Below are 27525 nucleotides of genomic sequence, written 5' to 3'. Positions count from 1 at the left end.
TCCACATCTGTGAGTGCAGCCTTCTCCATCCAGCTGAGAGGGAATTATGTGTGCAAGAGGAGTCAGGGCTCCCTTCCCAGCTCCCAGCTCACACTGCTAGCACTGCGTGCCTGCTGCACACCCAGCTGCCTGCCCGAGGATGCTGCACCTCAAAGTCCAGTTCCTGGATGATTCCCAGAAGATCTTTGTAGTTGATGTAAGTGGGTATCCTATTATCATATTCTTACTGATTTTTTGGTGTTAATTATTAAATCATTGCTGCTCTGAAGGATTGCATGGTCTCTGATAGCTTCTGGTTTTCAGCTTTAAAAAAAACCCAGCAAACAAACAAGAAAACCAATCTCAAATTCAAAATGAAGCTTTCTAGAACTAATTGGTAAGTGTTTTTTGGTATCAATATACTCCTGTGCTCCCCTGTTATTGGCATTATTTATGAAAAAGGAGGAATGGCTTTTACTTACCTGACGTGATCTTCAGTAAATCAGTTAATATTAAGTGATGGTCTTGACAAGTGTTGAGTTCTCTCATTTGTCTGGCTGCCAGTGTAAACATTCAGCAAGGAAGAAAAGTCTGGGAACAGAATAAAAATAGCATATTTATCCAAGTTATCCCTGTTGAGAAACATCTGCACACATCTTCTCCTGGGCATTCAGCTGAAAAAGAAAACTGTGTGGTTTTGAGAATAGCTGAGGAAAAAACTCACTCTGTCTTATTTTCTGCATGGCAGTGTCCCACAACACATTGTGATTAATGTCGCATTTTACAAAATGCTAGCTCTGAACTAGGTTTAAAATATTAAGTATTAATATCTATGGTGTTAAGTTTATGCATATGTGTATAGATAACTGAAAGCAGGTATGTCTTGTCTGTGTGTTAGAAGCATCTTTTTACAAGTGTGATTGCACATTTACTGTTGGTTAGTGTTTAATAATCACAGTAGCTAATTGAATTAGCTAATTCAAGTGGATTTGTTCTGGTACTTACCTGCATCTCCTGTGGGGAGCAGAGTGTTTAATATAAAGTGGGTTTTTTCAAGTTCTGTTGCTTTTCTTCTGTTCTCTTCTGTGGTTTATAGCACAGCCAGAGAACTGCTCTCCCAGATGCCCAGCTCCATTTCTTTGTGACAGTATTTTGCACAAAAGAGGATTATAGAGCAATTCCATGCCTTGACACAGTATGGAAGTTGTTTGATTTAGTTTAATTAATCTATCCTAGTCCAGGAGTCAGCTTAAAAATGAGACTGGTCATTTTAAAATGCCTCTCCCTCCTCCCCCCATTGATTAAATCAGTCATAGTGAGACACAATTCAAAAGATGCTTCTCCTACAATGTTGCTGCATTTTTTTCCATCTCTGTTTTCTTATTTGCTCAAAAGGCAGCACTATAGCTCTGCACGACATGTTATTGCAGCAAATAGCTTCCATTAGAGGAACTCCTGGTCATTTCCTTTTTTAGCATGGAATGGTATTGGAAACCCCTTTTAGGCATTTCATGCATTTGCTGCTCTGTGTGGGTACAATAAATGAGTGGCTGAATTAGTGACTTCTCCAGTATAAAAGGAGTGCTTTGGGCTAAGTTTTGAGCAGATATTTTAAGCAACTCTTCCTAAACCCCTCCTGACTTTGGAAAGCTCTTTTGAATGAGGAGTACTTCAGTATAATGGGAGGGAAAGGACAAAAGAGAGAAAACACAGAGGGCTGAGTGCCCCTGCACCTCACACTCAGTGTAAACATCTCTACCTGCCTCACATGGGTGTCACAGCTGCCAGCATGTGCAGCAGGGTCTCCCTTCCTGCTTGCATGAGAACAAGTTCCTCTGCTGGTGCTGGATGCTGTCCCAGGGAGGCTTCTGCATCAGTTGGGACCACTGAGTTCCCAGGGTTTCTTTCAGCTGAGCTCTGGTTCCTGGGATAACAGGTCTGAGCCCTCAGGGCAGGGCAGAGAGGGGCTTGGTACATCTCTGAATGTCCCCACTGTGCCCTCCCTGCTGAACACCCCATGGCTGGGCCTGGGATGCTGTGGGCAAGCCAAACAAGCCCAGAGAAACTCTCTGCTGAGGCTGGGTGAAGGACAGGGTCTCCTGTGGTGGTGTGTTCCCTGTAAAGCTGGGAATTCCTTGCAGGAGGTGCGTGGTGGCACAGGAGTGAGGCCACAGGGAGGCTGGTGGCTTTAGGTGCAGGACACTGTGCTGACAGGGCAGGCATCTCCCAAGGGAGATGGTGGTGGCAAAAAAATCACACCAAATCCCATGAGGGATTTGCTCACCCCTAACCCATGGACCTGTCTGTAGCTAGAATAGCCTGTCCTATGGGAATGCTGCAGAAATGGGCTTTTCCTTTGGGCTGCAGGTGCTGCCAGAGTCCCTCTGGGGACATGGGGTGTGTGTCCCCCGTGTGCTGCACGTGCTGCTGTCTGCCCCTGGCTTTCTGATTCTGCTCAAGTCACAGCTGCTTTCACTGAGGAGTGAGGGGCAAGTGCAGCCTCCCCTCTTCACCTCCTGCTCTGGGGTTTCTGCCTGTGGGTGCTCACCTGGCCCTGCCTCATTCCCAGAGGCACCCGTGGGCTGGGGCATGGCACAAACAGCCCCACATGCCATGGCTGTGCCTTGCACTGTGCCCCCCCAGCACAGACCCCACTCCCTCACTCGGTGCAGGGCAAGGCCGATGCTCTGAGCCCCTCTGTACCCCAGGGCTGAGGAAGCACTGGCCTCAGCACCCCAAAACCCAGGACAGGACACCTGCAAGCAGCTCTCTGCAGGAGAAAGGCTCTGCTCCCAAAGAGCCCCTGCAGCAGAAGCAGGGCTGTGTCTCCCAGCAGGTTTTCCTGGGTTTGGGGCTGCTCCTGTCCCTGGGCACTGCTGCCCTTGGAGCACAGTGGGTTGCTCCCAGCAGACATATGGTAGGTAATAACCCAGTCAGAAATGCTTGTCTTTCCTGGCTGCCTGACAAAGGCCAAGGCCTTTCATGCTAGAAAATTCTAGCTTGGAAAAAAAACATTTATAATTTTTTTAATTACCCTTGTGATCCAGTAATTTTGAGGAGAGCTGGGAGCGCTGCAGAGCGAATGCTGTTATTATGCTATCACTTTTCTGCAGCCTTTCAGCACAGAGCCAGCAATTTCATCCCAGGAGAAGCCCTGAAAGGTGGTTATTAGTGTGCATCACCAGCAGCAGCCAGGTCCCTCCCATCCCTGCTGGGGACAGCCACTGCCACAGGGAGCTGCAGCCTGTCTTCCCCTCCATCACCCCACATGTGATCATTTAGCAGCTGTCTAACCTGGCCTTTGCTCCAGCCTGCTTTTGCAATAACCATTGCTTCTTTTTGCTCTGCTTTTCACAAGCTGATGAAGGCCTGTCAGGGTTTTGTTGGGGTGGGTCACTGCCATTTTAATTTTTGGTGCTTTCTGGAGCAATTTCCAGAGTCAGGGGCCTCCTGGTTTGTTCTCCAGCCAGGTCCTACAGCATGGCAACAAGTCAAGAAAACACCCTCCAAGTGTTTCTGTTTACTGGGAATAACTACAGCCTGGCCTCCCTTATCAGCATGCAGCACCACTTAATTCCTATTGCCAAAGCCCAGGGATGACTCAGAGCCCTGGGCACAGGATCTCTGGCCCTGTTGCTGTTAATTACCATGAACCATAATGGCAGCTCAGCCCCAGCTGTTGGGACACCCAGGCTCCCTGCACAGGTTTGAGGCTGCTCCCGTTGGCTCTGGATGAAGCACGTTGGCCATGGCCGGCCCTGGCTCGGGCAGGTGCCTCTCCTGGGATCACTCACTGCTTTGCCAGGGACAGAACTGCCCAGACTGTGATAGTTGTGAACAGTGAGTCAAAACATGGTTTGTTTTCTCTTGCCCTCCTTTCTGGTTTAAGTTCCTTAATAAAGGAGAGAAGTGATGGGAAGGAATTTGATTTCCAAAAGCATGCAGCTGTCCTGTTGTACATGCTGAAGCCAAGAGCATTTATTGAGTAAGATTCTGCTGCTGCATGGTCAGGAAAGGGGTGCAGGAAGGGAGCTGAAACTTCTCCCCAGCTCTCTGAAATCCCATCACTGCTGCTGCCAGCATTGCCTAACCTGCTGCTTCTGTGCTGTGCTTGTTTGCTAGCAAAAATCCTGTGGGAAAGGGCTCTTCAACCTCACCTGCAGCCACCTGAACCTCGTGGAGAAGGAGTACTTTGGGCTGGAGTTTCACAGCCAGGCTGGGAACCAGGTGAGTGCAGCTGGCAGCGCCTGCATGGCTGGGGATTGTCAGCACCTCCCTGGAATCCGAAATGGAAAATTAAATAGAAAGTTTTGCCATGATGGCAGGAAAACCCTGGGAATGGGAGTCAGGAGGGGAGCCACAAGCCCCAGTGATATCAACAGCTCATGGTCTGTCCATGGCCAGCAGGACACTTGTCACAGCAGCCAAGCTGGCCAGCATCTTCATGCTGCACTTTACCATGCTGCTGCTGCTGTTTTTATTCCCCATCTCTTGTGTGGTTTATTTACCCAGCTTTTATTTGCCTCATTTCAGGTCTGGTTGGAACCACTAAAACCCATAACAAAGCAAGTGAAAAGTAAGTATTTCAAGAATGGAATTCTTATAAATCATTACCTGTGAGAATCTAGCACAGACACATTCATGCAGTGTTGTTTCTGAGGGACAGGATCTCTGGCTTCCAGCACTTAACCAGGCTCATTTTAGAGGGTGAGGCTGGGCAGGATTGTTTGCAGGGACACTTCATTCCCTACAAAATCCCACAGAAACGCCACTGCCTTTGCAATCTGCTATCTGCACCATTTTAGGCTGGAGTGTTAATAACCTGACAGCTTGGCAGAGGAGCAGGGTGGCTGAGTGCCTGTGTGGCCGTGCTGGCAGCGTGACAGGCTCTGCTCCTGCCTGTCCTCCTTTTCCCTCTGCAGCTCAGAGTGGCCCAGGCACCTGCCTGAGGCATGGTCCCCCTCTGCCCTCAGCTCCTCCCCAGCCCAGAGATGCTGCAGAGCCTGACCTGAGTTCAGGCCCAGCCTCCTATGCCATGGCCAGGACCAGGGTTACCTCAGTGCTGCTTTCAGGCCTCTCTCCATCCCCACAGCATTTCCCCCAAGTACACGAAGCTGGGAGGTGACTGAGAGCCTGGGGCCATGACCCCAGATTTGCCAAGGGGAGGCTGCAGAGCAGGGTTTCAATGAATTTCCCTGAAACGGGAAAGCCTGATAAGGATCCTTCCCTTTCTGGGTGCACCACAAATGGAATTGTTGCAGGCACCTCTTTCCTTCACCTTCTGGCCTGTCCCTCTGCGCCATCCCAGGGTGTTCTGTGACAGTGCTTACATAATTGCCTCCCTCCCTCCACACATTTTGCCTTGGGCTTGGCTGCTTGTTCTCACTCATCCCACAAAAATCCCTTTGCCCAGGCAGCCTCCTATGGAGCTGTTGCATCCCAAGAGCTTGGAGGGCTGGGTTTAACACGCAGCCCCAGTGATGGCAATCACACCAAGGCTCTGGCCAGGCTCCCTGGCACCATTTCATGAAAACCTCTTCCAACCTTAAATTTTTGCAATTTAAAGAATTGCTGGGACATTTTTCTCTTTAGTATTCTTTAGGTATCCAAATCTCTGTTTGTATTCATTGGTAATACTGGGGCCTGGGCAGGCTGGTTTTGGGGGGACAGGCTGTAGTCCCTGATTTGTAAGGGTCCAGATAATTTACCCTGTAAGGAGGCAGCATGTGTGAAGAGAGTTGTAAATGTTCTCAATAGACATGTAAAAGAAAACTTATGAAGATGTTGTGTTTTAAGATCCTAAGGAGGTTCTTTTCAAATTTATGGTGAAATTTTTCCCAGTGGACCCCGGCCACCTGAGAGAAGAACTGACCAGGTACAGTGCTTGTTTTATTACTTTCTTACCACACAGTTCTGTGTTTTTGCAGTGTGTTAATTCTTTATCTTCATCCACCCCAGCCTGTCTGTGTGCAGTGGTTATCCTAAATATCCTAAGTATTACTCTTTACAGAATAAAAACAGAGAACATATTTTCTTGATCCTCTGTTTTAAAACACAATCCACTGTCTTATGAGGCTGCAATTTGTTTACTGCCAAACACTTTAACAGTTGGGCACAGAGTCTGACTGCTCAGTCTAGCTCCTGCCTCAAGCAGTGTTCTGAGAGAACAACTTTAGTTTTATTTTTAAAAATGACTTTGTTAGCTTCTACAATTTTAGAGAAAGCATTGCAAACAGGGACTAAGAATAAAATCAAGACAGTGCTTATGCAGTACATCAGCCCCAAGAGAGGCAAATGCCCTCCAAAACGGAAAGGAATGTTAATTTTGAAATCTACTAATGAGCATTTCACTGACAGGGACGTGCTGGTCCTACTGGTGCCCAGCTGCAGGGGCTGCACGCTCATCCTGTGACCCTGAGGATGTGCATCCCATGAGATTGGGAACAGGCACAGCCCTCGAGGCTCAGCCCAGCACCCAGTTCCCCCAGGGATGCTCCTGTCCCCCTCCACAGGTACCTCTTCACCCTCCAGATCAAGAAGGACCTGGCCCAGGGGCGGCTGCCCTGCAGCGACAAGAGCGCGGCGCTGCTCGTCTCCCACCTGCTGCAGTGTAAGGGCAAGAGAGGAACTGCGGGGCCAGGGCCCCTTCCCTGGGGATGGGCTTTGGCCGTGCAGCCAGGACTCCCCCCTGCCCCGACCCCTCACAGCCTAATCCACGCTCTCCCTGTCCCCAAAGCCGAGCTGGGCGACTTCCACGAGGAGACAGACCAGCAGCACCTGGCCACGCACAGGTACCTGCCCAACCAGGAGTACCTGGACAACAAGATCATGCACTACCACCGGAGACACAGGTAAGGGCTGCTCCACACCACAAACCCCCTATGGACCTCTGCTGGCACGACGCTCCCATCAGCAGGCAGGGCTGGCAGTGGGGTGGGTGTAGAATGGCTTTTTCAGCCCATTTCAGCATCTCCCTTCTCACTCCTGTCCTTCCTGTGCGCTGTGTCTGCAGAGGGAAGACGCCGGCCGAGTCGGACGCTCAGCTGCTGGACGTGGCCAGGAAGCTGGAGATGTACGGGATCCGCCCCCACCCCGCCAGCGACGGCGAGGGGACACAGATCAACCTGGCCGTGACACACATGGGGGTGCTGGTGCTGAGGGTGAGCCTGTGGTCAACCTGGCTGTGACACACATGGGGTGCTGGTGCTGAGGGTGAGGGGACACAGATCAACCTGTGACACACATGGGGATGCTGGTGCTGAGGGTGAGCCTGGGGCTCAGGGGTGGCCTCTCCAGCTGCAGGTGACCCTTCTCCCCTTTGAGCACCCCAAACTCTCTCTTCCACAGGCCATGGGGGTGAAGGGGATGCTGTAGGCCTCAGCCCCACCAGCCCTGCGTGCCACTGAAGGTGCCCCAGCCTTGCTGGCCCTTGTCCCACGAGCGTGGTGGCCGTGTGAGCAGCACAGGTTCCACGGCTCTGTCACATGTGCTCACTGTGTAATCTTCCAGTGAAAATAGCCCCCCACGTCTGTGCAATTACATAAGGCTGTAATCACAGCAGAGCTGGGCAGTAAATACAGACTTCCTCTCCGCTCCCACAGCAGCTGATTTCAACCTGGGAACATCTTGTCACAGCAAAAAAAAAAAAAAAACAAACCAACAAACCCAAACATAAAACCTAGCTGTGGGTCTGCTGTTGGTAATTAGTGCTGCCAGACCTGGTTATTTATTCAGAGCCATAAACACCCCTCACGCATGATTAGAGCATCTGTGAGCCCATTAAAATCTGGGCTCTTGCAGAAAGCTCAGAGGGTCCTGGTGCCACAGAGTTGGGTAACATGATTTTTCCTGGTTCTGCCATGTGGCTGCATCTAACCTTGTGCAAAATGATAACAGAGTAATTAATGTGTGCTTGCAGCCTGCTTAAAGCAGGTCTAAAGGTGTAGGGGTGAGCTGAGCACTGCTACACTTCCCAGCAAAGGAGGGGAGAATATTATTTATTTGGGGCACTGATTTTGCCTTAACTCACATGATATTTGAGCTGGTACAGATAGGACTCCCTCCCTTAACCTCTCTGAAGTTTGTCTGGGAGTCCTGGATTTTGCAAAAAGCTTCAGCAGGCAGAGTTAAGCCCTGAACCTCAATTTCTACTTGTAGAACCAGCTGATGGAGAGTCAAACACCAAACCCCAGCACCCCCAGGAGCTGCATTGGAGTCTGATGCAGTGTCCTGTGAGCTCAGGCCTTGGCCCAATGCATTTCTGTATTTACAGGTTGCTCCATCCAGCTGTAATTGCTGTGTTTGTCCTTGCAGGGCAATACAAAGATCAACACCTTCAACTGGTCCAAAATTCGCAAACTGAGTTTCAAGAGGAAGCATTTTCTCATCAAGCTCCATGCAAACATCTCTGTAAGTACCACGCCATAGGCACTGCTGGGCTCAGGAGCAGACAGCTGTGGATGGAAGGTCAGCCACACAAAGTCCCCAGTTCTGAGCAAAATCCATTCCTGCTGCTCCTTCTTGAGGGCTTCTCCTGTGTCCCCAGCCAGGTGACAGTGCAGTGCCTGGAGCCACTGGCAGCCCATATGGCCCCTGGGGGATCAGGAGGGCACATGGCAGAGCATGTGCCATGCTCCTGACCCCATCTCTGGCACACAGGAGCTGTGCAAGGACACGCTGGAGTTCACCATGGCCAGCCGGGACACCTGCAAGGCCTTCTGGAAGACGTGTGTGGAGTACCACGCCTTCTTCAGGCTCTCTGAGGAGCCCAAGTCAAAGCCCAAAGCCCTTCTGTGCAGCAAAGGTTCCAGCTTCCGCTACAGGTAAATTCCCTGGGGAAACCCAAGCTGCTGGGGCTGGGAAGGGCCTGGGCATGGCTCTGAGCCTCCTTTATATGTCAGCCCTGTCTGAATCCGAGGGGGTGAGAACAGCTACTTCTCCTGGAGAGCCCCCTACCTTAGTTCTGCTGCATCCCCTCACAAGGGGCACAAGGGCTGGGGCTGATGGTGCTGCTCACGTTTCTCCCTCCATGCTGCAGTGGCAGGACTCAGCGGCAGCTGCTGGAGCACGGCAGGAAGGCTAAGATGAAGAGCCTGCCCTTCGAGAGGTACCAGGGACATGGAGGGGGAGAGGCTCCTGAGGGGACTGGGGAGAGGGGAAGGGGCCCTCCTGGCCATACACCTACCCTTGTTCTTGTCCTGCAGGAAGCACTACACGTCCCGCTACGATGAGAGGCAGTGCCGCTCCTCCCCGGACCTCCTGACGGATGTATCAAAGCAGGTGAGTCCCCCTGGCATCAGCAACAGCTCTGTGCCAGGGCCTTGGCATTGCGGGGCCAGACCCTCAGCTCTGGGTGCTCCCTCCCACCCTCTCTGTGCCCTGCCCAGGTGGAGGAGCTGCGCCTGGCCTACGGCAGCCGGGGCTCCTACCACGCCAACGGCGTGCACGGCTCCGAGCCCACCCTGGACAGCCGGCGCCGCAGCTCCACCATGGAGGTGACCTTTGCTGCTGAGCTGGAGCGCTCCAAGCCCGAAGCATCCCCCACCTTCCTGCCCCATTCCAAGAGCTCCTCTGCCTTCCCCCTGCTCTACGCCGAGCTGGAGATGGAGCGGGCGTGGGAGCCCATCGACCTCTTCGGAGCCAGGAATCCCTTGACGTCCTTCCGGCCTCACCACCAGTTCGCTGGGAACAGCAAGAGCACCTCTGTGGGCAACATGCGGGAGGTGAGCGCCCGGCAGCTGGTGTACACGGATGTGCCCTGTCCCCTGCCCGTGGTGGCCCCGGCGCCCCCTGTGCTCTTCTATCTGGACAGGGCCCTGCAGCCCCCGTGCCCTGCACCGGCCCCCGGTGAGGACGCAGCAGGACTGGCCGGTGCAAGCGGCCCCACGGCAGCAAAACCCCCCCGGCAGAGCCCGAGCGGGGCCCAGGCTGGGCAGCTCCATGGTGAGGCTGCAGGCACGGCCGTGGGCACCAGCATGGCAGGGGACAGCAGGTCCCTGGCTCGCTCCTTCGCTTACGGCCTGCAGGAGCAGCCTCCCAAGCGCTCCTGGAGCCAGTCGGACATGAAAACCATCCGCTTCCCCTACGGCTCGGAGTTCAGGCCCCTGGGGCCGTGCCCTGCTCTCAGCAGTCGCAGAGGGGGCGTTTTCTGGCACGTCCCAGCCCAGCAAGGGCTGGCCCCGGGGCTGCGGCGCTGCCCCGAGCGGTACCTGGGCAGCAGCACCGAGTCCAGCGACTCTGACCCGGAGCTGCTGGGGGCCGAGCACGGCTCCCGCTACGGCCGCGTGCTGCGCTCGCCCATGGCCCGCGTGCGGCTCTCCTCGGGCAGCCTCCAGCTGGATGAGGAGGATGAGGAGGTGTCCTTTGCCACCAGTGCTGCTGAAGAGAGGATTTCCAGAGGGGCCTCCAAGTATTTCACCTAGGTGCCTGACACCGGCCAGAGGGAGCGGAGGTGGCCGGCGCTGACCCAGGGTCAGAGAATGGTGACACTTCATGTGGTGCAGGTCTGCTTACAGCTTATGAAACATTGATGGGATCGTTGTGTGAGTGCTCTTAGCTATAGAGGACGTGTTAATGGACATCAGGGGTGTGCTCAGAAGTATTCAACCCTTGCACCACACTTGGAAGCTGGTTTGCCTCTGCCACAACACTTTGAGGGGGGGTTCTTGTTTCAGCCAGAAGCCAGAGATCTCCTAAAGCCCTGCTAAGCTTCTATGTCCTGCCCAAACTGATGGTTGGAACTCAGCTGCTGGAGTCTTCATTGAGGGGGAGGAAGAAAAAGAACGAGAGTTCTCACAGAATAGTTTCAGCTGCTGCTTTTCCCAGCTGCAGGGTGGCACACTGGAGGGAAGGGTGTTTCAGGCCCTTCTGGGAAGGAGCAAGATCTTCATGGGGGCTGCTCCTGGAGCTGATGCCATGTGGACAGGACAAAACCCCAGCATACAGCCTGTTTCCTCCACTTGCCTCACCTCCCTCCAGTGCTGCAGGGAGAACCTGGCACTCAAAGGCAAGGCTCTGTGTGTGGCTGTCTTCTCCCTGGCCAGTTTAGAGGATTATCCTTCTCCAGAAATATCTCAGAAGTGCTTGTCAAGCTTTAGAAGCACCCTGTGGTGAGCACTGGGAAGTGGGTTCACACTCTGTAGCTGTGCTTTGCTTAGACACATCAGCCATCACCCCCTGGCAGCCCCAGTACCTCAGTGCTCTGCTTAAATCTGAGGGACAGAGATGTGTAAGGGGGTTCTTTGGGGTCCTTTGCTTCCCCAATTCTGTCCTCAGATAAGCAGCATGGGAAAAAAGATATCAGGAGCAGGTAGGAATGGAACAAGCAGCTTCTTGGAAGTACTTTTATTTTAAAACTGTTACCCTAAACCTACATTAAATTTACTTGGAAATCTTGAGAATGATGACACCTTCATAAGATTTTAGGGGGAGATCTTGGTCATTTTCTTTAAGAACAATCCTGTAAGTCTTTGTAGGACATGACTCTAAGCAGGGAGACAGGCGAGAAAATCCATGGTGGAGAAACCACTGCAGCCTGCTAGAAGGATTTCAGAAACATGGAAATTGGGACAAAAAAGATAGATTAAAATGTAGAAAGAACTGGGCTTATGGGTCCTGCTCACTCTGCATGTTGCTGTCCTTTGTTTTAGAAGGTGGACAATAAAAAACAGTTGTTCACACTGGAGTTCTGAGTTCCTCCTTCTGCCCTGTGAAATCTGCACCCCCAGTCCTGCAGGCACCCCCCCAGCACACCTTGCCCTGTGCCTCCCAGTCAGGAGCTTCCCTCAGTGCTCCCAGGAGCTGGTTTCCCTCTCCTGCTCTGCTGCCTGGCCGCCTCTGTGCCTTTGCTGTCCCAGCAACTGGGGACACTTGTGGAGATCCCTGAAGGCTGCTGCAAACAGCCACATTCTTGGTTGGCTGCCCAAAGAAACGCATTAGCCCAACAAGTGAGTACATTTTAAGGTTTGCTTCTGCTCCTGGTTACCCTGTGCTGAGGCTGTGAGCTGCAGTGATCCCTCAGGCTGCTCTGGCACATGTTCTACTGAAAAAAGGGATAATCTTTCTGCCTAGAGTGTTGTTTCTACCCCGTTCCCAGAGCTCTGCACCTTGGAAAGAGCAAGAATCACCACTCAGTACAGCATTTAAGAATGGCAGTCTGTGGGCACAGTTTGGTAGAGGGTTGAAAAGCAGCAGCATTTCAAACACAGGCTGCACTCACAGCCCTGGGATACTCCACAATCACTGTTAGCTCCTCAAAGCATGTGGAGACACACCTTGAGCATGTCCCACCACGAGAGATCATTGTACAAACACCCTGCCCAAATCCTCAGGAACTGCCAGGGCTGGTCTTCAAGACTGTGCTGGGAAACAGCATTGAAGGGGGAGAAACAAGGGCTTGGGAACTATTTTTGGATTTTTCCATGGACTAGGGAGCACTGGGGCAGTGTGGGCACTGTGCCTCAGCACATCCTACACATGGTCAACAATAGCAGAGGAACAAAGCAGCTCGTCAGCAAGTGACACAAATCAACATCTCTGAGCTAAATTCATTGCTTAAACCACTTTACTGACTGACTAAAATGAAGGAACAATCCCAGTAAGCAGTGGCTGACTTGTCAAGGAACAATTGAAACAACCCTTGCCTAAGTCCTTCCCCTCACTCCCTGCTCAGCCCTATTCACCCTCAAGATAAGGACAACTATTTCAGTGATTTTGTTCCCCTAGGAAAGAAAACAAGGATGGAGAGAGGACGTGGAAAGATTTGGTTTGCTGGTGGTGAAAGACAAACAGCAGAACCTGGAAAATGTAAACTGTTACAGTCCTTACACAAAGGATTATTGAAGGGGGGGAGGCACTGCAGCATCACAGTGGGAAAACATTAAGCTACTCAGTGCATTCAGATAGAAGTGAGTGGTTTATATAAAACAGATAAAGGTTTAGACAAAATAGATAAAGCTGTGAAATAAGCCGACATACACACCACTAAAACTTTGCCAAGAGGAAAAGAATCTTATTCCAGTGTTAAGTCATAAAACAGTGCAATAAAAATCAGACTTTTAACAATCACTAAACTTTGTGCAAACACATTAAAACCTACACACTCTCCTATTCAGCTGTCGAAATTGCAAGGCTAGAGCAGGTGTGATGACACTACAGTGCACAGAAATTAACAGAGGGGTCAGAGACCAAGGGCTTAAAGAATGGTTACATTGATAAAGGACTCATCTAGAACAAATACATTTCTCCATTCTGCAATTCAGATTACTTTGATAAGATTACTTCAGCAACAATTCTTCTCAACATACAGCAGGAAGCCTGGCACACCAAAAGAGCAAGAGATGGTTCCTGCATGAATATTTGGATCTATCTTTCCATTAGCTACCTGCCAGCAACAGAATACTGCTGATTAAGTTACACAGTTCATCAATAACTAAAATGTGGGAAAAAGACAGCTCCTTTCTGGAATCAGCAATACAGATGTCCCTTCTTAGGAGCTAATTGAAGTCTTACTATGCACAGAGACTTCAGGCATATGCAGTACAACAAAAAAACCTTCTTGAATGGACTGTACTACAAGAGAATGAATCTGTTTTGTACACATGTGAGGGAGTTTTTCCCATGCTGTCCCATGAGGTAAGTATACATCCCACCCATTCCACAGGAAAAGAAGAGGCACTATAGTTCAGCAACTTATTACAGTTTTATCTCAAACATGTCAGGTTCCAATTTCCCATGTCATTTGCTAACCCCACCTACCCAGAACTATCTGTGAAGTTGCACAGATTAAAGATCCTGTGTCAACAGGGTAGAGCCATCAGTTACAAAACTCAGGAGGAATTCCCATCAGTGCTTCCCTCAGATTGCCACAGGAAAAGAACACCTTAAGGGAAGTGACATGGAAGTAAAAACACATCTTTAATTCTGAAAAATTTAAATGGAGCTCCTTAAAGTGAGATTTGTGTTGAGGCTGCTGAGGTGAAAGTTGAGGGAGCTGTGGCACAGGCCTGTGTGTCCCTTCACTGCCCCGTGCTGAGGCCAAAGGCAGGCAGAGCTGTGACAGAGCCATGACAGAGCTGTGACACCGCTGTGCTGCCAGCCAGCTCTGAGCTCACACATGCCAGAGTCTCCTCCCTAGGAAAGGAACCAAAGTGACCCCTGGGACTGCTCCATCCATTCCTGGGGCACAGCAGCTGGGAGGAGTCCCCTGGCCAAGGACAGCGTGGGGCACCCAGGCAGGGAGCCCTTCTCCCAACACGAGTCTGTGCCTGACAAGTCCACACCTCTGCACAGCTGCTGAAATCCAGAACAGAATGATACACCAACAGAACAAGCTCATGAAAGTTTACAGAACTTAAATATTTATTTTTAAACCATTTTAAACCCCCCAAAACATTGAAATAAGCTTCATCTATAAACAGATTTACAAGACTAACAACTACAGAAGCTAGAGGAGCACTACAATTTGTTTCTGTGATGCAGTTATTTTGTAAAGCTTCAGATCAACTGTATTTACAACTTTTGCTGCTTTTACATTTATAAAAATATTTATTTAATCCATAACATTATTGTTTTCAAAAACTATTTCCAGACTTTTTTCTCAGATATAAATTCTAATTGAATTTCAGTTATATAGCAGATGAAAGTTTTAAACAGAAACATTTTTTTAAAATTAAAACAAGGAGTTAAAAGTAATTTTTTTTACAGTGTAGGCACCATTGAAAATAATTGTCCTTGGCATATCTAACCACCATCTCTCACAAGTGTCCTTTATATAAAAACGATGTAATGGCAACATTTGACGAAAAATGCAGTATTTACTTGCACACCATTACTTTTTCAATATTTGGCAGATATATTTCAGATTCTTTAAAATGACTTTTGTGCAAAAACAAAATGTGCAGGTCTGAACCATAAAATAAACACACCCAGCCTTTATCAAAAATAAATTTACACCAACAGTTCCACAGCTAAGTACTGAAAAACAATCCCAGTTCAAAACTTCAGCATAATATACATACTGGGTTGAAAAAGGGAAAAAACCAAATCAAAACAAAACAACAAAAGAGATTACCCATCTAGCAGTACCATAAATATATAACTGAAAGCAACTTTATAGTCTTACCTACTTTTTATGAAAAAAATCACTCTGTACTGCACAGTACTACCTTTTTTGTGAAAGAATATCTATAACTCAGTTATTTGCATATTAACTGGTAAATACATATTTAAAATACACTTTCAGAAAATTATAAACAAATGATGTTGATGTACTGTATTTAATGTATTTCAGAACAAAAATGTGTATAAATATCTTACAGGAGAAACAACACCACCACACAGAACGCTGGTGTGACACCCATCGATACCTGCGGGTGAGGTTTGTAACATGCGACGCTCGGCTTCTCTGGCTCCCTTCCACCCAGCCATGTAGACTCAGAGGAAAAAAAATTAAATTAAGTTAAACTGGACTTCAGGTTTTGTCCATTATTGCCGAAAGCCCCACCCCCTCAACTGTATTGCTCTAAATTTTTCCTACCATGATGATATAAGATTGAGTTACTACTTCAAAACCTGTTCTAAAAGGTAATACACAGACTGTACATCAGGATAGACCTGTTGCTACATATCACCTGCAAACTATTGCCATATTGCTCTCAAATATATTTAATCATAGAGCTGCCTAAAATACTGTACCAATTTAGAATTAAAATAGATACTGTTGCAGGTTTGTTTTTCAGGGCACGATAACTATATGCTGGTTGAAGCAGGTGCTACAGCAATACCCTTGCCACTACATTACATGTCTTGAATATGCTTGTGAAAAAGCTATTTTTCTCTGAAGCTCGTTAGTGATTTACAAAAGTTTAACTCATGAATATAAAAGACCTGTACAACTCCATGTACAGGAACAAAATAGCATCAAAACATACTGTACTTGCACATTCTATTAACTAAAGTAATGGTTATTTCTAAAAGCAAAACTGCACCTCAACATTTATCAGATTAAACAGGTGAAACTACAATATTAAAAGTTGTTCTTTACAAAATAATTTCCTGAAAATATAAAACCATGTGCACTGCCACAAAATAGTTGAGTAGGTTCTTCAAATCCTCAATCACCATCAATATGTTGCAAAGATCCAAAAGGCACAAGGAGCTCATGAGCTAAGCACTGCCAAGCTTGAAGTAGTTTTGGTGGGTTTCACTGGGTCCATACGAAACAGCAGTCAATTGTGTGAAGTTTCTTAGGATGAGTCATTAACAGAAAATCTACAGATAAAAAATGCAAGTTAAAAAATTTGTTAGTTATATTGTTTCAGCTAGGCAAACAGCACATAAATGTTTCTGCATCACTAAAGTAGTACATGCCTTCATCTCAATGGTTTATAGTACAAAACCCACCAGAAGTGACATTTTTAAGAAAACATTACTAAGAGGTAAGAAAAAGATTCTCTGTCTCCCCTCTTGCCTGTAAATATGCTTAAGACAAACGTGCAGGCTAAACTAAAGAAGCAAGATGGAGCAAGTACAGTAAAGCTGTAGCACTTCAGGACCAGATACAGTAATTGTTAGTATTAGTTTTAGTCTCAAACAGAAGTGTTACCTGTAACTATTGGAATCACACTGCAACATGTAACTACAAAGCTAAAGCACTGGACATAGCAACTATCTCTCTTATCACTAAACTACTTACTTCTGAAATTTCTCCATAAGTTTCTTCACCATCTTATCTGTGATCCCTGGACATGTTGCTTCTGCCACATTGATGCTTTTCTCAAGTTCCTCAATTGCTTTCTTTCTGTTAGCATTATTTGTGTCCTGCTGCTTGAGCTGAGGAGCAAACCAAAGAATTTAAATCTCAGAAAAATTATTAGACACTTGGCTAACACTTTCAAAGAAGATTTTTAAGCCAACACTTACCTCAGCAAACACAGGGGTGATTATCATAGTTAAACAACTCAGGGTTTTAACAAGATCCTGATCCTAGAAGTTAACAAATATACACTACATCAGCATATGTACAACATACACACTGCCTCTTAGCACATGTGATTTTGGGAGTTGAATTAAATTTAACAAAGTGTTTAAAATACATTACAAAACCCACAAAGACACACTACATCAACAAATGTTATGGGATATTGAAACAGATGCCTGATGACACATCTCAAACAGTGTCATTCAGCATCAGAAAAACAGTTCAGTTTTCCCTCACTAGTAAGAGACTTTAAAATTCCCATCTCTATGAAAGGATACTACAGTACATCTGCAGTATATTTTGCATTTAAGGCTGACAGGACATAGGAAATATCTCTAACATGCATTATCTCTTGAACTGCAAAGAACCCAGTCAGTTCTCATGAAAAGTGAAGTTACTAAGTTTTATCACTGTCTTCCTTAAAGTGGCTTCAGAAGCAGCAGTTAAAAGAAGAACTCCTCTGTCTGTACGCACCGTCCCGTTCTGGAGCTTCTTCGCATCCGGCTTCTTCCGAACTGTAGTGAAGCTCCACTCAGGGTGAGAATTATTCTCTTTGTTGCTGGACTCCCTGAAACAAAAAGGGCATGATGTACATAACACCAGCCACAACAGCACACCCAGCAAGCACAGGTAACCCAAATACACCACAAGTCTATCAGGATTAGTTCCGTATTCCTTGAAATAATAAGGAAAACACATATTAAAACATTAACTGAACTTGAAAAGAGGCTGAATAAATTGAAATGTGATCAAAAGCAAACAGAAGATGGTATCTGCCTACAAGGCTTACCTTCTCCCATGGCATCCCATTTAAGAGTTATCTGATAGCCAGAAAAACAAGACACTTACAGAAAGCACGTTATTCCCCAGGCACTATGCAAACTTCTTCATGCACCTCAGCTTTGCTCTGCAATATCTCTAACTGTGACTCAGTGGTTTTGGTACAACCACTGGCCTCACACTAGGAAATAGATAGCACTTAAACAGAACTGAAATTGAGTTTAAAGAAAGAAAATTTAAAGATGTAACAAGCACACAGATTGACTTATGTGTTACTCTTTAGGGCCATACAGGGGGTTTTATTGGAAGAAGACAATAAAAAAAAAGGACCAGAGACAGGTGTACAGAAATGGTGTTATTAACCAGAAAAGCTGCAGCAAACCCACTTTAAGAACATTATTGAAACCAAAAAACCACACCCAAAAAAGACTACAAAATAAACTTACGAATCTGAACCATCTGAATCACTTTCATCACTACTGTGTCCCTCTGCTTTCCATCTCTTAAACCTATCAATCAGTTCTGTCAGATAGGAAGTCTTCTTGGCATTTTTCATAATGAATTTGTGCTTCAGAAGTTCTTTTGCAGTGGGGCGCTGTAAGAAACACATTAAATATTTAATGTCATGCTAACATTTCATGATTTTAAATGCTAATAGGGCAGACTTAGTAAGACAACAGACTTCTAGAGCTAACTTGTATAATATCAGGAAATTAGTGAAACAGGAAGTTAGAGAAGCCAGTAATTCACATTTACGAGCACGCTAAAAATATGATCAAGTCACCCATAGACTATAGAGCTTATCCTTCCACGTTAGAAGGTCACACCCAGGAAAATGACTAATGAAAACTCTCCAGTGCAACATTTCCTTGTAAGCTGAATTCAGACAGCAAAAGCTGTGCTGAAGCAAAGGAGTTCAGATGTTTCTCTCCTCTGTTAAGGCTTCTCTTCTGACATTACCCTAGTTCAGAGTGCATTTTAGGAATCTGCCTCTGCAATTTCTTTCAGTATTCTCCCTCCTCCTTTCGAGTATTTTAAACAAAACAAACTAGGATAGAGCAGAGATATTAAAAAGTACCACTAAAATTCACAGTGCAAAGTACAGTCACTAAAATGATTTCAATCACTGAAGATGCACAATGCCAGCAAAATACTTCACAAGCACAGGAGAGCAGAAAACAAAACTGAGACATCTACACACACATGCACACACATTTATCTACTCACAAATGTTGGGTCCTTATTCAGACATGCATCAATGAATTCTTTAAAAGGTTTACTGAAGTCTCCTAATAAAGTGGGAGGATTGTTTTTTGGAATGAGGAACAGAACTCTCATTGGATGCATATCCGAGTTGGGAGGCTCCCCCTTGGCCAGTTCAATTGCAGTGATGCCCAGTGACCAAATGTCAGCCTGAGAGAGGGAAAAGGGACTGTTAGTACAAAATTATGGGCTGTCAGGACTAAGTATTCAATAACTGACATCTTCACAGATAATGCATTAATGGTGGCCTAAGTAGATAATGCAAACATTCCCCTGTAACACTTCAGGAACACCTGACACACAAAGGCCTGGCTCACTTCATCAGTGTTTAATGACAAACATCACAGATCATCATTTTTGTTGCAGTTGGTGTTCTAACACTGCCAGCAAGTTAAATGGACACCTAAATTTACACATTTTTGAAAAAGCTTCAGAGATATTGATCTTCCTTTGATATTTTCCATATGTTAATGACAAATAGCCACAAATTTCCTATGTCTAATTCAGAGTTTGTTTAGGTATCCAACCTTGTTTGACAGCTCACTTTAAATGAACAAGGCAGAAAGCTGAATCAAATCCAGCAGGGGATCACTTTATCTCTTTCCTAACAGACTGCTTGATGAATTTAGCTGGAGAATTATTGACAACTAGTTAGACTTGAAACACCAAGGTCACAGTGTAAGTCACAGCAGAATAATTAAGTACTATTTATTTTAGCTAAAAGCATCATTATAAACAAATTCTGCCTTTGTATCAATACACAGTATGATATTTTGATATCATATATAAAATACTAGTATTCTAAAATTTTTTCTGATGTTGATTTCTTTACCCAAGTGAAATATATTATTACTTGCATCTTTTCAGATGAGCTCCAATAGCTACTTAGATCACTAAAGGTGTTTCTCATTAAAAAAGTGTTTGGCAGTAGATGACTACACTTGGCCCAGAACCATAAACCAAAACTGCCCATAGAGTAAACAAGGATTACAATTTGCATCTCTCCAATATTCCTTTTTGCTCACAAGACCTAAAATAGCTGTACTTTATAGCAAAGAATTAAACTCACTGCTTATTACTGAAATACCATAACCAACAATTGTGTATTGGAGCAAAATTATTTTAAAGAAGAGATGGGGCTTACAAATTTCTGGAAGTACTAAAATGTATGAATTTCTAGTTTACTTTCCAGCCTTTTGGAGTAGAGAGTCCACTACCTTGGCTTTAAATGAACTGCCATGTTCTGGTGGCATTTTACCTTGTGAGTATTTTATTACTGTTTGAATTAAATGTAAAACATTGAACTAAAACCAAATCAACCAACCACCCCACATTCAGAGAGTTGCACTGAAAGAGACATGACATCACCATTTTACTTGGTGACTTTGTACCTGAGTACAATGACAGGTACAGGTACTGTAAAAAACCCAATTACACCCTACTTTTATTATTTGAAACCTGTAATTTCAAATTTACTTTTTTTTTCTCCCCATAGTGATAGAGCTAAAAGTAAAAAAAAAAAAAAAATCAAAACAAATGCTGTTGGATAGCCATATTAAAAAAAATGTTTTACTTACTTTTGAATCATATGCTGACTGTTGAATAACTTCAGGGGCCATCCAAAACGGGGTTCCAACAAAGGTATTTCTCTTAATTTGTGTGTCTGTTAGCTGCCCAGCAACTCCAAAATCAGCAAGCTTAACATCACCTTGTTCTGATAACAACACATTGGCAGCTGCCAAAGGGAAATAACATAATAACTAATTAGAATACTGTTTTATGGTTTTTAAAGGCTTTAACAAAGTAACATTTGAAATGTTGCACACCTTTTATATCCCTGTGAATTTTCTTCTCTGAGTGTAGGTAGTCAAGACCTTTCAAGATTTCCTTTAGCATAGTAGCAATCTGGAACTCATCAAATGGGCCAGCACGCAGCTTTGGAAAAAAGACACATTAAAATCATTTTAGTCTCGTATCTAATTTTTGCCTTGCTTTGATTAAATTAAATCTTAAACCTGAAACATTTTTCAAAATTAAAGAACTAACCAAATTAATGCAATATTCAATGCGATATGTCAGTATTCTAATTGAAATAGGTGCCACTGGAATGATCACCTTCACATCTCTACTGCCAATACACTGAAAATGCTCTTACTCCTCAGACACACTGTCTGTGCTCCCCTCAGCATGCAAAGCATAAGAAAAGCAACAACTAACTTTCCACAAATTTGTATTTCCCTACAAGCAGCAAACACAGCAAACTGAATTTTGCAATTTAGATTAGGTAAATTAGGAAAACCAGTTCATTTCAAAATAGATTTATCTGTTGATTGTGGGTTTTAAATTTAATGATGCAGTTTTCACTTGTCCCAGTATTTTTGATTCCATGCTTGCTTTTGTATCAGGAACATAACATGCTACTATAAAGTTGCTAATGTATTAAGTGTAAACTTTGCACATTGGAAAGCTATGCAAATAAACCAAAAAAAATTAAAGTGAGTAATCAAAAAAATACCAACACCACAGCACCAAAACAGTGAACACCATGAAATTATGGTAAAGCAAAGCAAGGCAAAACTGAAATTTTATTCTTCTAAAATTTTATTCCTCTACAGGTTCAGTAATTTAAATTGGCACTAGTAATAGCTATTTCCCTGTTTCTGACACTCCACAGAATACAATCAATTACTCAAAAGTTTTAGAGTATCTCACAGCCCCTTCCTCAAAAGGGCCAAGTTCTAGAGCCACAAACTACCACAAGCTACACCTAATTACTATGCTTTTGATGAGCTGATATGATGTAATTTGATAAAGAAGTTTAGACAGATTTGTGATGTCAAGCACATACTTCAACTCTCACAGACAGGACCCCTGTTAGTGAAAACGTAATTATTACCATTCTGTAATAGTGAAGACATGGTATTTTCCCTTCAGAATCACACAAAGCCTGAGCTATAGAATCTCACAGGAAAGGGTGGGTCTGTAGCACTGCAGCTGAAACCAGGGGGAAACCACACTGACACTCAGCAGACTGTGCCCGTGCACTCTCCAGCCTCCATGAATGCCACACTATCTGAACTAAAAGGCACTTTCATGCTTAACTGAAAATACCTGAGCATGGAAAACCCAACATCTTTTAACCAGTTCAAATTAACTGTCTGTGGACACACTCCTCATTCATTCCCAAGACTCAAACCTAAAGGAAAAGTTTTTTTTACTGAATTGTAATAAATTCTACTTGGAGGAGGTGGGAAGTGATGGACAGAGGATCCCAAACCTCCATCAAACATACAGCAAGAACTGAGAACTGAAAACAAATGGATGCTTCCTAATGCTTACAGCCAAAGAGCAATTCAGAAAAATTAACACAATTTGACAGGACTACCATTCAAATTCACAATTTTTAGACCATTACCACATAGCAGTGATGTAGAATCAGCTGCCTCCAGGTACTTATTTTTATAAAGTGATATAAAACCACAATGAAATAAAGTTCACTGATATTTATAATGCAAAAAAAAAAAATATACTTACAAGATCCAAAGCTGACCCTCCACCCAAGTATTCCATTATTATCCATAGTTTTGTGCCCTGCAAAGGAAGGCATGAGTTGTCAAAAGTCCAAGGCTGCCATAAAAAATTCATAAACATATTTCAATAGACTACTAGCACACTCCTAGGAAAAGGTAAATAGAGAGTTGTTAATCACCTAATTGTATGCAATTACTTCTTGTAGAATGATCACACAGCTCCTGTGAAGTCTAATGTATTAATTAATAAGTTTGACTTCTGTATTTAAAAAGTAATGAAAAAACACCATCACTACTAACCAATTTCTGCTAAATAGTGTCTAAAATTATTTCACTTAAAGGAACAGAACTTAGAGAGGGGAAAAAAGTGATTAGGCAGTGGTTCAAGTTTTAATTAAATACAAATAATTGTTCTGAGGACTTTGAGAATATGTGTTTCTGATCTTCCTTTGTGGAGAGCTCTCAACTTCTAGAACTGACAAATTATTCTAACACTGATTTCTAGGTACTTTGTCCTTGGCTTGTCACTGCAAAAGCTGGCTGGTTGATAGAAACAAAACTGGAAGCACTTAGGAAATCTACAGATTACTTGCTAGAGACCCCTCAAAAAACAAAACTCAAATAAATATGAATCTATGTGGTACTAGTTGAGAAAATTTCATGAATAAATATATTTATTTAAAATAAAACCCAGCTATTAAAAATACTCAACTGAACCATAGCTGGTGAAGTACCACACACACTGTGTAAGTTTCCAGCAAATATTTACCAGTGCTAGTTTCTCATTACAGAGCACAAGCTTAGGGCAGGAGCACTCTTTAAAGCCTCTTGCATTCTCCATTGTATACTTTCCCACCCTATGGCCTGCCCAGGGATGGAAATCTAAAGAAAACTCAGCAAGCAAATAAAGGTGCAGTTTCTGAAAGCACCACATCCAATCATCCTAACAAAGTGTGCTCTATTAGATTTATACTAAATTTAAAAACCACACCATTTATGAGAGTCTATTCCAATATTATGATCTCAGCAGGGAAGGGCTGGCTAATTTTAGCAGTTTTTATAAAGCCCAACTTTGTCAGCTCAGAAGACCTGCAAGGAACTCCTGTTCAAAGCAAACATTGTGGTTAGCAGACATGTTTGGAGAATTTGACTTTTACTTGAAAACAGTACAGGGTGAAAATGAGTAAGTACTGTTTCTCAAACAATGTCTCAAAGAAATTGCTACTATCCACTGCACTCGGGTGTGGGCATTTTCTAGCCAGGCATGAACAACCTTTTTCCTGGCTATTTTCTGTCAGTATAAACAGACAGGGCAGAACAACCAGAATCTTTAGATTGTCTCAAAGCTTTGCTGCACAATTCTGACGGAAGTCTCTGGATGTCACTGCAGGATTTCCCCATATTTAAATAATAATAACTTCTGGTTTGTTTTAATTGCAAACTAAAAGAGCAAGCTCAGGTGGCTGTGATAATTACAAAGCTAGAGACTGAAAACCTTGGTCTAAATGGCACAAATAAGGAAAAGAGTCATGGACTTCCAGTCATCAAGAGATTTATCTCTATGGTACTGCTGGAAAGTCCAGCTGAAGCACTTCATCAAGTGCCCTTTCCAAATCTGTGCAACCAGAACATGCCAGAACTACGGTAACTTTTAATACTTTTAATCTTTTTCTTGCCTGAACTGGTAGGGGAGTAATGCATTTTGACAAGCCATTAAGCTGGAGGAAAACCCTCATTTCAGCTATCTAACCTAACTTATCAAGGGGGCCCTCCACACCCAATGGTTTATTAATTGAGATGTTAATTGCAATCCAAGTGCAACAGGGGATGAGGAGACAAATTTAGATCCTGATATTCGACAAATACAAAATAGCTACAAATACCTCCATCAGGACTTACATTATCTTACAACCACAAAAGCTGCAATACAGCTGAAGCTTATATGATTTTACCCACATTAGTGAAAGCCATGATATAAAGGTAAAACATTTTATCATTGTACACAAATGTGTTTATTAAGGTGCATTCTCTGACCGTATATATGTTTGTACATCACCTACCAGTATGTTTATAAAACTACTGATCTTGCCAGACACCCAAGGAAAATTTAGGAAAAGATTACTAACACCTAAGCTTTAAGGTTAATTCAATGGGAAACTCCCATTTGAACCTCAAGATATCTCACATTACCATGATATGGGGCTTTTGTACCTTTTTGTGTCACAATAACTGGCATCAACTTCATCACAAGAACCTCAAGGAAGCTGACCTTGCCATCTTGTACCAATGATAAGGTTTTTCAAGACTAAAATACCTGATAACAGACAAGTAACAGTGCACTGCTAGGGAAAACTTTTAAAGGACTGTCCATAGTTTTAAAATCACATTTACAGGTGGGATATACAAGCTGTAGCTAATGAACAGCTAGGCTGCAGAATGTCAGAAGTCAGTAAGTCAAGCAAGTGAAATAAAGACACTCTAAGTCAAGTAAGTGAAATAAAGACACTCTTCCTTTCTGCCTTTCATCTGGGAGAGCCTGCATGCAGCTGGCCAGCCCCAGGCTCCCCAGGACTGGGTTGCCTCTGCATCCTGAAGTGCAAAGAAACTGTCAAGATACAGAATATGTAGAACAGACCTTATCATTGGAACAAAAAAAAACCTCTCACCTGAAATGTTTGCAATTAGAACCCCCTCACAATTACATCTCTTCTGCCATGTTTTAGTTGTAACAACTTTTAGCTATCAACTATCTTGCTGGAGGGAAAACTCAAAAATTACAAAATTATGACAAGAACAATCTGCTTACTCGAAGTTTAGTTAGAATTGGTTAAAAAAGAGTAAGTTACAACAGAAGATGTTCCATTACAGTTCAATTGGATGAACTGTGGCTTACATGATAAAATTGAATCCAACACATGGTCTCAGGGGTGATTTCTTCAAAGCAGAAACTATAAAATTTAAAGATTTAAGACAGATCTAGATTTCTCAACTAGAGAAATATCAATTAAGTGCTGTAGGCAAACTGAATGCTTTTGCACTGAGGGTTTGCTTTGGTATTTAGTCAGGAAAACACTAAGACTCTTTGAACAGTGTAAAACTACAAACACTTCTAATGGCATTTCTATAGCTTCAGAGAGAGCTACATGTATGATTAATACACTTTAGTAAACTATTTCTCATTCATAAAGCATGATCTGAAACACAGCACACTGGCTCAACTGTTTTGTTTGCCTGTAAATAAAGATGCAAAAGAAAAAAAAATCTTCAATTTTGAAATACCTTCTATTTACCTTATGCTCTTTTTAACCATTATCTTTAAAAAGTATTTACAGGAATTTTTCAGTGATCTTTGTAAATAAATTGAAGTATCCAGGAATAAACATATGGGACCATTATGAATGTGAGCTTCACATTACTTATATCCATGGCAAACTGGGTCTGATCTCTGCAGTCTAGGACCTGGCTTTGTAAGAAATAAGACATCTTATTTTTCAGAATTTAACCTCAGTATCCTTTAACCTTTAATTATATAGTCTTTTGGTACCAACTGTACCCATTTCATTGTTTTAAAGAGATACTCTCAAAATACCTATTACTAAAATGAAAAGGCAGAATAAAAGATTCTTTGCACACTGAACAAAGCCAATACCCTCTTTCCCCTGAGGAATCTCAAGCTGAAAGATCTTGAACTAGCAACCTAGTCTAAGAAAAATTTAGATAGAGGATACTACTTAAAAAGTTGCTTTATTTATTTTTAATTACGGAATTACAGGTATTAATTTATTGGTGAACATTTTATTCATTTTATGTGGGGAATAGCAAGCAGCAGAACTACCTCTCATGCTACTCTGGGATGCAAAACATTCCTGTGAACAATTTTTTACTTTTTGTTGTTGTTGTTTTGTTGGGCTTTTTTTCCAAGAGGAATTTCTTAAAGGAATGAGAAAGTAACCAAAGTCCACAAACACCTCCCCAAACTCCATGCACAGAAATTTTCCTTCCCCCAAAACTTTCCAAGTGTGAAAAGTAAACAAGAGATCAGCATTAATCTTTCAGAATGTATCCATTTAGAACAGAAATGGAAAGAACTCACAGAGTGGTTAGGAGAGTCCTGCTGCATTAACATGATCCTACATTTGCCAAGAATTTTTTAAAATAAAAACCTAAGCAGAATTTAATAGCTGGATAGCACTGATAGAATAGCTAGACTTTACTTTCCACACCTATATTGCTGTAAATAGTGATAAGACTATTTTCTTTCCCTATCCAATCCATAACTTATAAAGCTTTTTCCACCCCCCACCTCTGAGAAAACAAAGAACAAACAAAATAAATCCCCACCCAATCAAAGTTTAATTCCTCCATTCATAGCTGCTGAAATCACTGTTCAGTTCTGAGATTTCACAAAACACTTTTCCAAGCAAAACCACTGACAAGTAAGAACACTTTCCATGACTTACTTTGACCTGTTTGTACTTCAGGGCAAACAACTGGGCTTTTACAGCACAAAGCTGAAATGATGGATATGCAAGAGAATAGAATTCAGGACTTAGCTCATCACAGAAAATAAAGGACTGTAAAAAAGACTGATCATGTCTGGATCTGCAGCACCATTTGTACACTGCTCCAGGGGAACCTGACTAGATGAACTCAAAGTTATCTTGAGATGAACCTGCTTGTTCTAATATGCTGTGATGGTAGAAAGTAAATCCCACTTCTCAGACATTTATTACTTATTCACAAACACAACAAAAATCCCACCAATTGAGCCCAATAAATAGAAGCAAAAATGGGTTATCAATAGCAATTTGTATGTGTAGTCAGGTGTGAAGAACACCCAGTAGACTGCAAAGCTACTACAGCTGCCTTCCATTAGCCAAAATGAAAAGTAAGTATTTGGAGTATACTAAATATACTGGAAATAATGGAAAAATAACTTGCCCATTTAGTAACAAAATAAAAAAGATTGAATACTTTGCAATTTAAATGTAAAAA

At 43.8% G+C, this 27525-nt stretch overlaps 2 protein-coding genes across 4 annotated transcripts in view; one reads left to right on the top strand and one right to left on the bottom strand.

Annotated features, from left to right (window-relative positions):
* On the top strand, nucleotides 1-10743 carry FRMD7 (FERM domain containing 7). Of its 3 annotated transcripts, none has more exons than XM_064712827.1 (12): nucleotides 1-196; nucleotides 4102-4206; nucleotides 4513-4555; nucleotides 5821-5854; nucleotides 6492-6589; nucleotides 6716-6830; nucleotides 6992-7139; nucleotides 8293-8388; nucleotides 8638-8801; nucleotides 9017-9085; nucleotides 9183-9258; nucleotides 9366-10743. In XM_064712827.1, the coding sequence occupies exons 1-12, from the start codon at nucleotides 140-142 to the stop codon at nucleotides 10398-10400; spliced, it is 2040 nt and encodes a 679-aa protein (XP_064568897.1). In that variant the 5' UTR covers nucleotides 1-139; the 3' UTR covers nucleotides 10401-10743. The 3 variants fall into 3 exon arrangements, with proteins under 3 accessions (XP_064568897.1, XP_064568896.1, XP_064568898.1); XM_064712826.1 differs by having other exon boundaries at nucleotides 5776-5854; XM_064712828.1 differs by lacking the exon at nucleotides 1-196 and adding an exon at nucleotides 3914-3964 and having other exon boundaries at nucleotides 5776-5854.
* Nucleotides 10744-14313: 3570 nt separating this feature from the next.
* The window catches only part of STK26 (serine/threonine kinase 26), a 29363-nt gene continuing 16151 nt past the window's right edge, over nucleotides 14314-27525 (bottom strand). The window contains exons 4-12 of the mRNA XM_064712561.1: nucleotides 22535-22591; nucleotides 20827-20935; nucleotides 20578-20735; nucleotides 18965-19150; nucleotides 18184-18332; nucleotides 17432-17525; nucleotides 16900-16962; nucleotides 16673-16809; nucleotides 14314-16248 (exon numbers count right to left, since the gene is read on the bottom strand). Of these exons, the coding sequence (XP_064568631.1) occupies nucleotides 16224-16248; nucleotides 16673-16809; nucleotides 16900-16962; nucleotides 17432-17525; nucleotides 18184-18332; nucleotides 18965-19150; nucleotides 20578-20735; nucleotides 20827-20935; nucleotides 22535-22591 (978 nt within the window). The 3' untranslated portion in view covers nucleotides 14314-16223. The remainder of the gene's footprint in view (nucleotides 16249-16672; nucleotides 16810-16899; nucleotides 16963-17431; nucleotides 17526-18183; nucleotides 18333-18964; nucleotides 19151-20577; nucleotides 20736-20826; nucleotides 20936-22534; nucleotides 22592-27525) is intronic.

Source organism: Zonotrichia leucophrys, chromosome 4A (genome assembly GCF_028769735.1).
Source record: "Zonotrichia leucophrys gambelii isolate GWCS_2022_RI chromosome 4A, RI_Zleu_2.0, whole genome shotgun sequence".
NCBI classification, from domain to species: Eukaryota; Metazoa; Chordata; class Aves; order Passeriformes; family Passerellidae; genus Zonotrichia; species Zonotrichia leucophrys.
The sequence above is the reverse complement of the archived record's forward strand: the minus strand, read 5'-3'. Positions and strand labels throughout refer to the sequence as shown.

Bases quoted from the DNA above. Each gene is read 5' to 3' on its own strand.
- FRMD7 (XM_064712826.1), top strand. From the start codon at position 140: ATGCTGCACCTCAAAGTCCAGTTCCTGGATGATTCCCAGAAGATCTTT. The intron at 4,556-5,775 runs GTAAGTATTTCA...TTGTGTTTTAAG, and splicing joins CATAACAAAGCAAGTGAAAA to ATCCTAAGGAGGTTCTTTTC. The intron at 8,802-9,016 runs GTAAATTCCCTG...TCCATGCTGCAG, and splicing joins GGTTCCAGCTTCCGCTACAG to TGGCAGGACTCAGCGGCAGC.